Raw genomic sequence first — 12,700 nt, forward strand, 5'->3', positions numbered from 1 at the left:
GACAGGAGGGCCCCGCCCTGGCAGTTGCCCGTCTAGGCGTGCGGCCCGCGCGTTGATCACGCGAAAAAATCTGACCTGCACTTTAACTCAGGAGACACGCGCACACTCAGCGTGCACGGCCACTCTCCTGCCGTTGGCTGTCCACTCGCTCCTCGGCCGCCGTCGACTCCATGGACTGTCCGCCGCGCGGCGTGCACGACTGGCCTTCCGCCTTCTCTCCGTTCCAGCCGCGTTCTCCAGACTCCAGCGTAAACACAGTCCGCAGTCCGCTTGCAAGCGCATCATGACGAGTTTTAGGCATGGCACTGCTCGGCCTGGTGTTCCGACCGACTTCTTCGGCTCGGCCCGGCTCGGCCCCGCTCCGCTTCCAGCGCCTACGACAGTTCTGGCTGTTCGCTCTTGCTTCACGCCTCCTGAGCTCTCTTCCTTCCTCTCAATTCGACCCCTCCCTTCCAATCCCCATAAACCGTTTATGCATGTGCCTCTTAATTAATCCAAGTGCGCTTCGCGACTGTAATTAGATTGAACTTCCGATTCACCCCTGCTCTTGCATTCAGACTTGTCGCATCGTTACATTCCGCCCGGGGTCCGCATCGATGTCCACTCCACTGCAGTCTTACGATCTCGGCCTTGATCAACTTCTTGCGTCGGCCTTGGCTTTTACCGTTAGCGCCGCAATCCTTGTTAAACTGTTAGACGAGCTCTCCTCTGCCTCCCCTTCCCTCTCAAGTCCTGCAGCGCAATGTCCCGCTTTCCCGCTAGGCCTAGTTTGCAACCAACCACAACACGGCCCCGCCGGGCTGTCACATCCGTGCCTTTATTTTCCGTGATCGGAGTGTACCCATGGTCTTCTGGTGCGCCCCGCCTAGACCCCCTAGCCAGAGTCCCAGCGAGACACGTCGCCTGTTCACGGACCCTCGACTGTCTGTCGTAGTCATCTCGCTAGCTGCCGGCTTACATTTAAAGTTTAACACTCGCGTGCCTGCTGTGCAGCCACACTGCCGGCTTCGCTGTCTTCCAGAAGTCGGCTTTTTCCGCCCTAGTCTTGAGATGCTTATCTGCCGTGCTTGTGCACACGCATCCGAGTTTCTCCGCCAAGCACTGTCTTCAAAGCTCAAAATCATTCGCATAAAACTGGTCAGCACTCATCCAAAACTCAAGTTACATAGTTTTACTTCAACACAGCAGCGTCGCAGCTATTACATGCTCTCGCGCAAACTAACATATACCCTCCTCGCTCAGTGCTTGACTCACACCATCTCCACATAGTTGGCTGGGAAGATTCCCTCCCGTCCGTCTTTCCGACCCGTCCACCAGTCATCCACAGAGTCGCTCTTCTTCACCACGGTGATGATATCTCCCTTGCGGAATCCAAGATCTCCGTCCTGCTCGCCGGGGAATGTGTATAGCGCTACCGCCTGCATCCCGCGCGATCGCGGTGCTGGTGCTGACGCAAGCGCACCGCTATCGCTACGCGATCGGCTCCCGCGCGGGCTACTGTTGCTGTTGTTGAAGTCCGGCTTCGGCGCAGTCGGGCGCGACGGCTTGTCACCTGATGATGGCTTGTCGCTGTACGTCGACTCGAACTGGTTGTTGCGTCGAGACGAACGCGACGAGTCTCCGCGGTCGTATACATCGTCCTGCCACGTCGACCGCGACCCACCAATCCGCCCACTGCCACCGCTTCGTCCCTGCTGCTGCTCCCGCCGCCGTCGGCTGCTGTCGTAGTCGTCCTCGTCGTCCCCATAGCTGTCGTCGTACCGATTACGTCCACTGCTCCGCGTAGACTGTCGGCGCTCGCCTGAGTCAACCGACTCCGAGTCCTCGTCATCGTATGTCGGAATGTCGTTGTATATGTCATCGTCATACACAGACGAGAAGTTGCCGCGGAACACTCGCGAGTCCAGCACGCGCAGCAACGGGTCCGCACCCGGAGGCGCCTCGACGGTGCCCGAAAGCAGCTGCTTCGCCGTCACGCTGCCGCCGTAGAATCTCCGGTTCGCATCTCGGCGCTCAATCAGCGCCGAACCTTCCAGCGACACGCCAGCAAAAAGTCCGCGCGTCTTCGAGTACGAAAACACTGCGGCAACTGACTTCAGCGACGCACTGCCGCTCGCTTCCGCATTTCGTCCAACCGGACCGGCCGCAATCGAGATATTTCCACCAAGCATCACCGACCCGAGCTGCGAAAATGATTCAACCGCAGAGCGCGTATTGAGAATCATCACAAAATCCGTAAGCTCAGCTCCAATCTGTCCGCCCATGCCCGCACCCGCCGTCACGATCGCAGACGGCGCAGACCATGCTAATCACACATCATCGTTAGCAGTCAAACTACCCGTGCCACCACCAGACCGGCCACTTACTGCCATCCGGTAGTCGGGCAATCACAATTCCAGATCCCGCACGGCCGGAAAACAAAAATCCTGCCTTTAAAACCGTAATAATAGCCAAACCCTTTGCATTCGCGAGGACCGACGGCGGAATCACCTGGCATATCCCCGTCAGCATCTTGATCTATCGTCCTAGTCTTGCCACAATATCAGCAAAATCCTAAAACTCACCGTATCCATTCCAAGTAGTTGATTAGGTTTGATGAACGATGCCAGAATCCGTGCAGCTTTCCTATGCGCAATCGATAATCAGCATTTGATCAACAAGCCATCGACTCCTCCGCTGCGCGCCAAGCCAGGCTGCATTGAGCATCTTCTCAAGGAAACATACTTGCACTCGCTCTTTAAGCTGCTAGGAATCGGACTATTGATCTGAACCATGCTGACTGATAATTACGGCAATGCGGCCAAAAAATCAATGAATGTGTGTTAATGAGTATAGCGAGTGACTGGTTCTGTCGCTGGATAATAAGGAGAGGCAGCCCTGTACTTGACCCCGAGGAATATCGTCACAATAGATCGTACAGCTCAGTTTCTGCTGAGTAGAATAAAAATAACCTGGATGTACTAAAAGATGACAGAGTAGTATCGCTGTGGCCAGCACCGGATGAAGAGACAGAGCGAGTGATTGCGAAGTCGCAGCCTAGAGAAGCCGACGACAGGCAATGCACTTTAACAAGGCGAGGCGCAAAGCAGCACGATCATAACCCTAGCCCCATTATGCTGACTTCTACAAGACGCTCAATACTGACGTAGTTCTGCGTTTGAATCTCTTGTCTTCATACCATGTCGGACCTTGCACATAATCATTCCAGATATCTGCCCTCGCCGTTCTCGTCTTCGCTCAAAAAGCCGCCGCCTACGTCACCGTCCGACATAAACCCTCCACCAGAAATGTCATCACTCCCGTCGCCACCACCAGTGTCATCCGGCAAGAATCCGCCGGCTTCGTCGCCACCATCGACCTCTTCCAGCAAAAACCCACCGCTATCATCGTCACCCTCCTTTACATCAGTGTCTGCAGTCTTCTTCGATAACTGAGAGGTTGCAGTCGCTCCATTGTCCTCCTCAGTAAACGTCTCCCGTGTCATGTGTCGGAAAGCAGGATTCAGAGCAACCCGCTCTTTCACTCTGAGTGCGAGAAGATATCTTCTCCACCGCTGTAAGGCAATATCCTGTCGCCTCAGATCTTCCTCATACGCAGCCTGTTCCTGCATGGCACCGTAAACCGCCATCACAGCCTCCTCGCATTCCGCAGCAACAACGATGCCGTTCACTCTCGGTGTAGCTTTGCGGTGCTGGAAGTCAAACCCGCAGATCGCATCGACGTAGTCTATTCCCAGAACTCGTGCTGCGTTTGCAATTCCCCGGTATCCTAAATGCACTGCCCCAGCTGGAACCATCGATGGCACAAATACGTCCAAATTTCCGTAGTCATTCCTCGGAAGTCGTCCGTTGACGACCGCAGGTGGCAAGTACAGCTCTGTTTGAAACTCTGCATAGAGCGCCATCTCGCCGCTGCCCTCTTCATCTTCCTCGTTATCACTATCCAGCAGCAACGACTTGGTCTTTGGTAATGTTCGCCGCTTGATATGCTTCATCGGCTGCTCGCCGACTTTCACCTGTCGTCCGATCTTGTACCATTGCATTGCAGACCGTAATGTCTGCAGGTCTCGGCGCCGGTATATTTGTTCAGTTTCGCTCTTCTTCGACCGCCCAACAGCAATCGTGCCGCACGGAACCTTGGGGTGAATAATCTCATTTTGCCGTAGGTGTCGTTCCAACACAAAGCTATTGTCGAGATTAGCATCTTCCCCTCTGATTTGCAACAAAGAGAAACATACATAGGGTGGCCTCGGAAATCCTGGATGTTATTTGGCAAATCCTCCGCAAGCTCTCGCTTCAGCAAGGCCGCGTCTTCCATTTGCTCAATATCCTTTGGTAATAGTTAGCTCTTTGAATGAAGGCAGTCAGAAATCAGATTTTCCTTACCGTTGTGTATGGGGGCTTGAATGCCAGCATAACTCTGTCGTACCAAATCTGGCCAGCCGGCTCGTTTGTGATCCTCAATTTGCGCGTTTTGCCGTTGAAATGCTGAGCATATCTCCTTGTGACGTCTTTCGCGCGGCCCCGCTTATCAAATGCAATGACATATGACATGACATTTCCCAGCTCAGACTGCGGAGGTTCGAATTTGCTCTTCGACTTTGCGATCTCGATAAGTTTCAAAACCATAGGATCAACTGAGACCCATTGTAGTCCAGCGGAATCCCATGCTTCGATCCAAAATACAGGATAAGGTGATTCCGCAATTTCTGGCTTATCATGGTCTGTGCTAGTGTACGCCAGCTTTGAGGCGCTGAACCGGGGTTTCCGTAGCCGTATTGGTGGTCGCTTCGGCGTCTCAGATGCTGATGAAGCTCGAGTATCGTCCGGGTCGGCAACTAAAATTGCGCTCGACGCCCGGCTTGGCTTTGGTGTGTGTGATTTGCTTGAGACGGAAAATGACACTGGTTGCAAAGAAAACACAAGACGGGTACGAACTCCGAGCGCACGAAGCAGAGCGCAGTATCCCTGCGCTCCAAGGTCCCGAGAGCCTTCAAGGCGACCCAGAGCATGTCTAAACCCAGACAATTCCATTGGCGGCTCCAAGTTCTTGTCCTGGGAACCTCATCAGTAAGAAGTAATGTAGAGCACAGCATAGTCGCATACCTTCTTGATAGCGTCCGCGTCTTCCCACGATTTCTTGCTCATGCCTGTATACGTTATACGAAATCGCCTATTCCAAAAATCCATCAAATGTCGGAGTCCGTCGAGAAACTTCCTCGTCCGCTGCTGTACCGGGCGACCAGGTTCAGGATTCAGCTCATCCTCGATCGAAGCGGGAACAGATTTCAGAATCGATTCCTTCAATGATGTATCATTACACCACTTGCTGCGCAATGAGCCATGACACAGAAGACAGATAATGTGAAGCATGTGTGACGCTAAACGGGCATCCCGGTCTTCTCTGGTGATCTTGCGTGTGCGCGTCGTTTTTGGGCGGCCGGAGTCACCAATTGTAAATTCGACAGCCTTGGGCTCCTCTTCCACAGAGGAATATGTCATTTCGGCTTCTGCCTGAGCTCCGATTTCGACTGTGTCCCATTCGCTGTCTTCGTCCTCCTCTTGCTCAGCATCAACCCCTTCATCTTCGCTCTCGCTGCTAGCGCCAACACTGTCGCTGCCGATATCCGATGATCTGACGACAGTTTCAAGTGAGCTTCTCTGTAATGGCGGACCTGAGACCTTGGAAGTTGCAGTCGAGCGCTCTGAGCAAGAACTGTCAGAGTCAAGCACAATGACGCTACTCTCTCGACGTTGCTGCCTTGCGGGCCGCTCTTGAGTTTCTGTTTTATCCCGAGTGTCGTCTAATGATGGTAGTGGTCTCTTCGTATTTCGCTTATGTCTTGTATGGACTAATTCATTGTGCTCGTCAGAAGAGTCATCGTACCGCTCCGGCCCGGCGTCTCGAGTGACTTCGTTGACCATCTCCAGGTACTTAAATGGCACTGCATCTCCTGTAGTTTGCAAAGAGCTAGATCCAATGTTGCGCGCTTTATTTCTGCTCTCCAATAATGCCCCATGTCGCTTCCGTCCTCTCATCTTAGTCCTTTCTGTGGCAGATCCAGTGGAAGCTCGGTGTGTAGATGATGATCCAGGAGGCGGCGTATTGAGCACACGCACTTCGTCCGAACCTGAAGACACTGATATTGCAGATGGTGTGTCGCTCAATATGGCCACAATATCGATTCCGTCTCCGCTGCCACGACTCCGGGTTCGCTGTCCGGTGGATTCGGTCGGATGTGCCGTTGTGACCACGTTCTCGGCACTGGGATTGTGCCTAATCTGCTGCCACGCAACCGATCGTAAAATCGTACTGCCGCTGTCAGCCTGTGAAATGGCATGTATCTAGTCCGTAGATAGGCCTCAATGACACGGCTCCGTGCAATAAAGAGATTCGTCCGTCGATTGTTCGGACATGACAGGCAGTGGTGATTTAGCGCTCGTTGGGACTTCCGCGTTCTGACTAACTCGCCGCGGACTTCGCGCGTCGCAGTTGCCAGTTTGGTTGATCTCAACGAACGACTGCGACAATCCACATCTACTCTCCCCAACCAATTGGTACTATACTGGAGTCACAGCAATGGTAACGACCACTACTGCGATTACTGCATCCAACTCGAATTAGCCAGTTGAAGTGATCCAACGGTATATAGCGGGTCGCTGTAGTTGGGATATATTGATTGCCTTCAAAAGAATTTGATTATGTTTGTGCTGTCAACGTAGATTAATAGTCCAAATATCCATAAAGATAGTGAAGTTTACGTATTGTCCAACAACGTGAAACTACAAAATGATCCTCGTTTCGCTGAGCTGACCTGTCCATACTCAGGCCGCCGAAATACACAAACCAATTGCATTTCGGTCCCCGTCAGAAAATCTACTCATCTTAACATACTGTATACCGTTAGCTGATTCCTAGACGTAATGACAAGGTCAGTGTCTAATCTTTAAGGCAAGACAAAGTCGTAATAAAGTTATACATCTGCTCAGTAGCCAAGTATCAAAGAAACAAACAAAACCGAAGTCTTGCGCAAACAATCCCACGCTCATGCTAGCTTCTTAAAATTTCATGTTCAACCATCGCCGCGCCCTGCACCCGCCGCACTCGCCTCGATGTGCGCATGCTTCGTCCTCATCGTTGAAGCCAAAATCGCAAGCAATTCACCGCCGACTCCGATTGCTGAAGGAATGTGTTCTCATGCCATTGACGATCCCATGTTTTAGAATATATGCAAAAAGATCGTCCCATTAAACGAGAACCGAAACGTAGAAACGCACAATAAGCACATTTCCGTGTCAAGATTATTTGTTGCTCATTGCTCATGATCCGCAGTTTTGGTGAAAAACAACTAAAAAGCGATCAAACAATCTAGTCCCAAAAACCCCATAAGTTTATCATTTGCAGCGTTCGACGAAATCGGTACCACGGTGAAGTAGCAAGGACTATGCTTACGACTCAAAAGAGTACACAAGCATCGAGACGAGAGAGGCTGGGCACGCAGCGCATTGAGTGGATCAGACCTTTTACCAACGCATCACAGCAGATATCAAGAGACATTGAAGAAAATCAAACAAATAATTACTTACTTACTGTCGATCTAATTCACGAGTGAAGACGAATTGCCGTTGAAATGGACGAGTGCAGGTCACGTTTAGATTTGAAATGATAGGTAGGCTTCAGACCCTTAGACTCCTCGCGACGCTGGGAACAGAACATTCACCTACTGATCTCCAGCTTCTGAACAACACCAGCATCTACTACTAACTGAGCCATTCAAAGTAGTCATGGCTGTAGTTCTCGCATCGGCCGGCTATGACCACACCATTCGGTTTTGGGAGGCGCTATCTGGAATATGCCAGCGAACTATTCAGCACACTGACTCGCAGGTTAATCGTCTTGCAATCACGCCCGACAAGCGCTTTCTTGCTGCCGCGGGAAAATCTTCAGTGAAACTGTACGAGATTCGAGGTTCCAATCCTCATGCTGTATGTACATTGAATCGCTGCTGAAATGGCAACTGTGAAGTCTTGCTGACATTGCGCAGTATATGCAATTCGAAGGACACACTGGCAATATTACAGGCATCGGATTTCAAAATGAGGGAAAATGGATGGTCACGTCATCCGAGGACGGCACAGTCAAAGTTTGGGATATGCGCTCGCCAGTTGTTCAGCGAAGCTACAAGCACAAAGTCCCTGTCAACGACGTTGTTATACACCCCAATCAGGGCGAGTTAATCAGTTGTGACGAGGGCGGTAACGTGCGCATATGGGATCTCAGCGAAAACACCTGCGCGCATCAACTCATCCCTCAAGAAGACACTCCTGTACGCTCAGTGTCTGTCGCAACCGACGGCTCTATGCTTGTTGCAGGAAACAACAAGGGAAATTGCTACGTATGGAAAATGGTCAACTCGCGGGATACGACGTCGCTGCATCCCGTGACGAAATTTAGAGCGCACACCAAGTACGTCACGCGCGTTCTTCTTTCACCGGACGTGAAGCATATCGCAACATGCTCGGCAGATCACACTGCGCGCATCTGGTCCACTGATACCTTTGCTCTCGAAACGACGCTCGCAGGACACCAGAGGTGGGTGTGGGACTGCGCATTTTCTGCCGATTCCGCGTATCTCGTCACCGCCTGCTCGGACCACTATGCGCGACTTTGGGAGTTAAGTACTGGCCATATTATTCGACAGTATAATGGCCATCACAAGGGTGCGGTTTGTGTTGCGCTTAATGACGTATAGATTCAACTTTGCATTTGGAGTTTATAGGAGTTTTGGGGACTGCTGTTGCTGCTGTTTGGTAAGTGATGTATTACTGTATTCTCCATATTTGTGTATATTATCCAAGCCGCAGAGTTTTATGCTTGTCTGCTCAATATATATGAACTGATGTTTGCGATATATTTACAATTATATTTCTGGTGCAAAACGTAATTGTCACATTTATGCAACAGCAAGTACTTTTAGCCCCTTTGATGGTGTACAGGTAAGTCTTTATATGCAGATCAAATGCAGACAATGCTCTACTGTACCGCATTTTCAATATGCAATGCAAATGTACATTCAGCCAAATGGATTTGCCGACTGATTTACTCGACGGCGTCTTTTATCAGCTCGCCGTTTTCAGTTAGGCTTAAGTTCTGGATTGCTTCAATAAGAATGGCATCCTCGTCAAGATCGATATTGGAGTCGATATCTTCTAGTGTCGTTAAATCCTTCCTGTAACGATTTGTTAGACAAAGTTGTGGACAATCAAAGCACGGAAGACAGCATACTTCATTGCATAGGCGTCCTCACCGTCGCCATAATATGCCTTCTCGATCTCATTCACTCTGTAAGTGATATGTTAGCATAATGGACACAGCTGACAGCGAGCTCACAACAAAACTTACTCGAATTTGAGGGTATTGCGGTATAGATGTAGCGCCGCCCGATTTGATTTGCGTACATGTAAGCTAACATACTGTGCATTGTAGCACTCGGCCATGCCCCGTACTAGATGTTATGTTAAATTACGTTTATGCGACTCACAAGCCAGTGCAAATACTTACAAGCCAATTGCATTAGTTTTCCTGCGACACCCAGCTTTCGATAAGTCCTCATGACCGACAAACTAGTAATGTGTCCATGTTGTACTCCGTCCGTCGGATCTTCCTCCATTTTCGCCAGCACGTATCCGATGATTTTCTTTCCTGATGCATCTGTCGCGACGAACGACGCTTGCGGCCATGTGAGTGCATGGTAGAGATAATACCGAAGAACGTAGTTCTCGGGCAAATTTGTCAGGTTCGCATTTTGCATGCCCGGCACATCGGCCACTGTTGCTTGTCTGATGTTCATTTCAAGTGCATATACTCTGTGTAGCGGAACAGTCCGCGCCCTATTTTGCTAAACGGTGAAAATTGCGGGAGCCCCTAGCAACTTCGACTTCGACGGCCTGCGTGCTCGACTTCTGCAGACGGAAACAGAGACAGGGCGATGAACTGAACAGCGTTCAAAGCGAGGGCTTTGTATCAAGGATCGCTACGCTGTGCAAGCCGCCTTGGTCTACTCTCATTTCCTGTCCACCACCTAACCGCTGCAGTTCCTAACAACTTGTCCTAGACATCTTTGATATATTTACAACCGTTGGCTACGAAGTGAATCCTCCTCACCATCCTTCGCTGCAACATAAGCACGTTGAACATCTTCCTCCGTCGAATGCGGCTGACGACTTTCGATCAAAGTTATACATCCGATATTTGTGCTGCGACTTGGATCGCTTGCTGCTATTAAAGTGGATCTCGGATTTCTGCTGTCCATTAATTAGCTCTGTGGTTAACATAGGACAATCTTCAATTATGACAATAGCCGATATTGATCCTGAAGACGACAAGGGCGAGAGCTGGGCCATTTCCAAAATTCTCAAGACACAGTCGGTAGATATGCCACTTCTCGAAATATCTAATTCGAGAAAATGCGAAGTGAGTCCATCGAGTCTGTGCCGAAAAAAAGTCTCAATTGTAGAATCACTGATGTCCAGATTGTCACTGATATCAACAAATTTGATTCCCGTAGCCTGAAGGGAGAGCAAAAACTCCACACTGAAGTCTAATTTCGGACAATTTGATATATCCAGAATGTTGATTCCGTAAGATAAAATTTGTGTAATTCGAGAATTGGCAAGACTTCCGCAAATGTTCCCGCGTAAAGAGAGACATCTTAGGGAACGATAATTGTCGACAACATTGTCGCACGGAGTTCTCCGGTATCGTGAAGTTGGTATCTGCGCCTCACTCAATTCGGCCTCAAGATCGCGTGGTATTCGAGGAAGAACATTGCATCTAGCAAGAATGAGAACTTTGCATGAAGTCGGAATTGCAGGCATTAAATCAAACAGCGAGCCCGACAAGTCCACCATAGAGAGATCCGCCACTGTAAAGTCAATCCGTGACATTACACCAGTCTTCGTCCGCAGGTCGATATTGACTAGCGACAAAGATGACACTCGCGGCATGGTCTTTAGAATTGCTGATATTTGCTGCCATGTCATATCAAAATAAGCTGGTGCCGCCTTCAGATATTCATCGCACGCCATTGTCTCATTGATCCGGAAATCGAGCACATTTGGAAAATGAATAACGCTTCCATTAAATTCCAGATCACACAAGCTGTTCATCTTATTCGACCTATCGAAGAAGTCCGACTCCGACAGGGCGAAGAACTTGAGATTAGTCAATCGCTTCAATCTGACGCCATTGTTGATCACCGAGCCGAAGAATTGGTGCATCGTATCAATCCGTAAATGAAGCGTCTGTATCCAAGCCATGATCTCGAGTAGCAACATACTCTTCCAGCCGTCCCATAGCCATGAATTGAGATGCAATCCAAGATCGGCATTTTCGTACCATAGCGGACTCTCCGTAACCATATGCATGAACGTCCTCATAAAGCCTTCGTCGATCCCCGCTAAATATAGAACTTTGAGATCGTCAGACAGAGCGGCACGGTGAGGAACTCTGTAAAGCAAAAACGGCGAGCGATTCTTAGGTATCAGGTTCTCTGCAGTGATCGGTTCGGGCTTGTCTTCGTACTCTTCTCGCGCTAGCAAGTATATCTCCCTAACGCGCTCTAGAGAAATATAGCGCCGAGCGCCAACCTTTTTTGTTGAAAAAGACGGCCATAACGGGTTCTCAAAGATCTGCTCGTTTGGTGCAATTACACGTAAAGCTCCCAGCGTATGTTTGATCAGCACGTTGAACATATGAACTTGACTGGCATCATTTTTGTCGAAGTGGTCATCACTGCAGGTGATGTCGGCTTGCTGATAGGTGAGGGGATCATTGTCGATGAAGCTTCGCCATGATTTGCAAACAAGCCGGAGCTCAAGTCGATCGGTGTAATCTAGGCCGCCGTAATAGAGGACGAAGCCAAATATCTCTGTCGGCAGATAGGTAAGTGGATCTAGCTTCGTCACGGACGGTTCACGTGAATCAAGAAGTTGACACATTATAGTATAGTCCAAACATTCCCATCAAGTGTCCGGATCGGTCATCTCTGCTCTTTCATTCACACGATTTATTGTCATCGCGAGCTGTGGCGGCTGTTGGTTCCAAAGCCGCAGCCTAATAGAAGCTTATCGTTATCGTGTTGCGGGGGTCCGAAATGACACAAAGTTACCGGCACAACTGAGGAGTGGAGCAGAAGAGGATCTATAAGCAATCTCTCCAGTAGTATGGACGAAGTATACGGGGCCATACATTTGTTGTAGTCACTACAGTGGCGACTTGTGGAGAGTCTAGGTAGATGAGCCCAGTCAGCGTTTGCGCGGACAGCCAGACCTTCCAACTTCGCGCACACGCACATTATATATAGCATCACGCCACGCCATAAGAACAACTGTCTCAACCACCCTCCAAATCCTTCATCAACTATACCAAGTTACACGACCATTTCAGCCGCTCTGCTGCTTATAAAGGGAAGTCGCAAGGGCGAAGACCATCTGGCATCGGTAATCTGCGGAGCGAGGAGCAAATTAAGTTTCCGCCGCACGCTCACATGAATATGACGTCACATGACTATTTGGCAGCCCGAACAAGCAGGTGACGTGGGGACGGGACCACGATGGTCCATGATCCATGATCCCACCCACCATCTCCAGCGCCTGCTGATTTTTATCTCCTTTTTCCCACCTCTATTTTCTGCATTCTT

At 50.0% G+C, this 12,700-nt stretch overlaps 5 protein-coding genes across 5 annotated transcripts; 1 reads left to right on the forward strand and 4 right to left on the reverse strand.

Annotated features, from left to right (window-relative positions):
- Positions 1-1,250: 1,250 nt before the first annotated feature.
- V1518DRAFT_372071 (uncharacterized protein) lies at positions 1,251-2,774 on the reverse strand (the record flags this gene model as incomplete). Its single annotated transcript, XM_066901379.1, has 4 exons — positions 1,251-2,305; positions 2,367-2,490; positions 2,565-2,625; positions 2,725-2,774. 4 exons carry the CDS (start codon positions 2,772-2,774, stop codon positions 1,251-1,253), a joined length of 1,290 nt encoding a protein of 429 aa, XP_066760660.1.
- Positions 2,775-3,199: 425 nt separating this feature from the next.
- Positions 3,200-6,038, reverse strand: V1518DRAFT_426170 (uncharacterized protein; the record flags this gene model as incomplete). Its single annotated transcript, XM_066905969.1, has 4 exons — positions 3,200-4,184; positions 4,238-4,329; positions 4,386-5,054; positions 5,106-6,038. 4 exons carry the CDS (start codon positions 6,036-6,038, stop codon positions 3,200-3,202), a joined length of 2,679 nt encoding a protein of 892 aa, XP_066760661.1.
- A 1,671-nt stretch (positions 6,039-7,709) lies between these two features.
- V1518DRAFT_413407 (WD40-repeat-containing domain protein) lies at positions 7,710-9,017 on the forward strand. The gene is made up of 2 exons (XM_066903309.1): positions 7,710-7,985; positions 8,045-9,017. The coding sequence occupies exons 1-2, from the start codon at positions 7,785-7,787 to the stop codon at positions 8,750-8,752; spliced, it is 909 nt and encodes a 302-aa protein (XP_066760662.1). The 5' UTR covers positions 7,710-7,784; the 3' UTR covers positions 8,753-9,017.
- On the reverse strand, positions 8,797-9,978 carry V1518DRAFT_413411 (acyl-CoA N-acyltransferase). Its single transcript, XM_066903310.1, has 4 exons — positions 9,562-9,978; positions 9,403-9,505; positions 9,286-9,342; positions 8,797-9,229 (listed from the first exon to the last, which is right to left on the reverse strand). The coding sequence occupies exons 1-4, from the start codon at positions 9,848-9,850 to the stop codon at positions 9,100-9,102; spliced, it is 579 nt and encodes a 192-aa protein (XP_066760663.1). The 5' UTR covers positions 9,851-9,978; the 3' UTR covers positions 8,797-9,099.
- Positions 9,979-10,160: 182 nt separating this feature from the next.
- Positions 10,161-11,999, reverse strand: V1518DRAFT_404442 (uncharacterized protein; the record flags this gene model as incomplete). Its single annotated transcript, XM_066901889.1, has 1 exon — positions 10,161-11,999. One exon carries the CDS (start codon positions 11,997-11,999, stop codon positions 10,161-10,163), a length of 1,839 nt encoding a protein of 612 aa, XP_066760664.1.
- Between the last annotated feature and the right edge of the window lie 701 nt (positions 12,000-12,700).

Source organism: Limtongia smithiae, assembly GCF_038497785.1.
Source record: "Limtongia smithiae strain NRRL Y-17922 unplaced genomic scaffold V1518scaffold_3, whole genome shotgun sequence".
Taxonomy (NCBI): Eukaryota; Fungi; Ascomycota; class Lipomycetes; order Lipomycetales; family Lipomycetaceae; genus Limtongia; species Limtongia smithiae.

Coding starts and splice junctions, on each gene's coding strand:
- V1518DRAFT_413407 (XM_066903309.1), top strand. CDS start 7,785: ATGGCTGTAGTTCTCGCATCGGCCGGCTATGACCACACCATTCGGTTT. Junction 7,986..8,044: donor GAGGTTCCAATCCTCATGCT/GTATGTACATTG, acceptor GACATTGCGCAG/TATATGCAATTCGAAGGACA.
- V1518DRAFT_413411 (XM_066903310.1), bottom strand. CDS start 9,850: ATGAACATCAGACAAGCAACAGTGGCCGATGTGCCGGGCATGCAAAAT. Junction 9,343..9,402: donor CGCAATACCCTCAAATTCGA/GTAAGTTTTGTT, acceptor TATCACTTACAG/AGTGAATGAGATCGAGAAGG. Junction 9,230..9,285: donor GAGGACGCCTATGCAATGAA/GTATGCTGTCTT, acceptor AAATCGTTACAG/GAAGGATTTAACGACACTAG.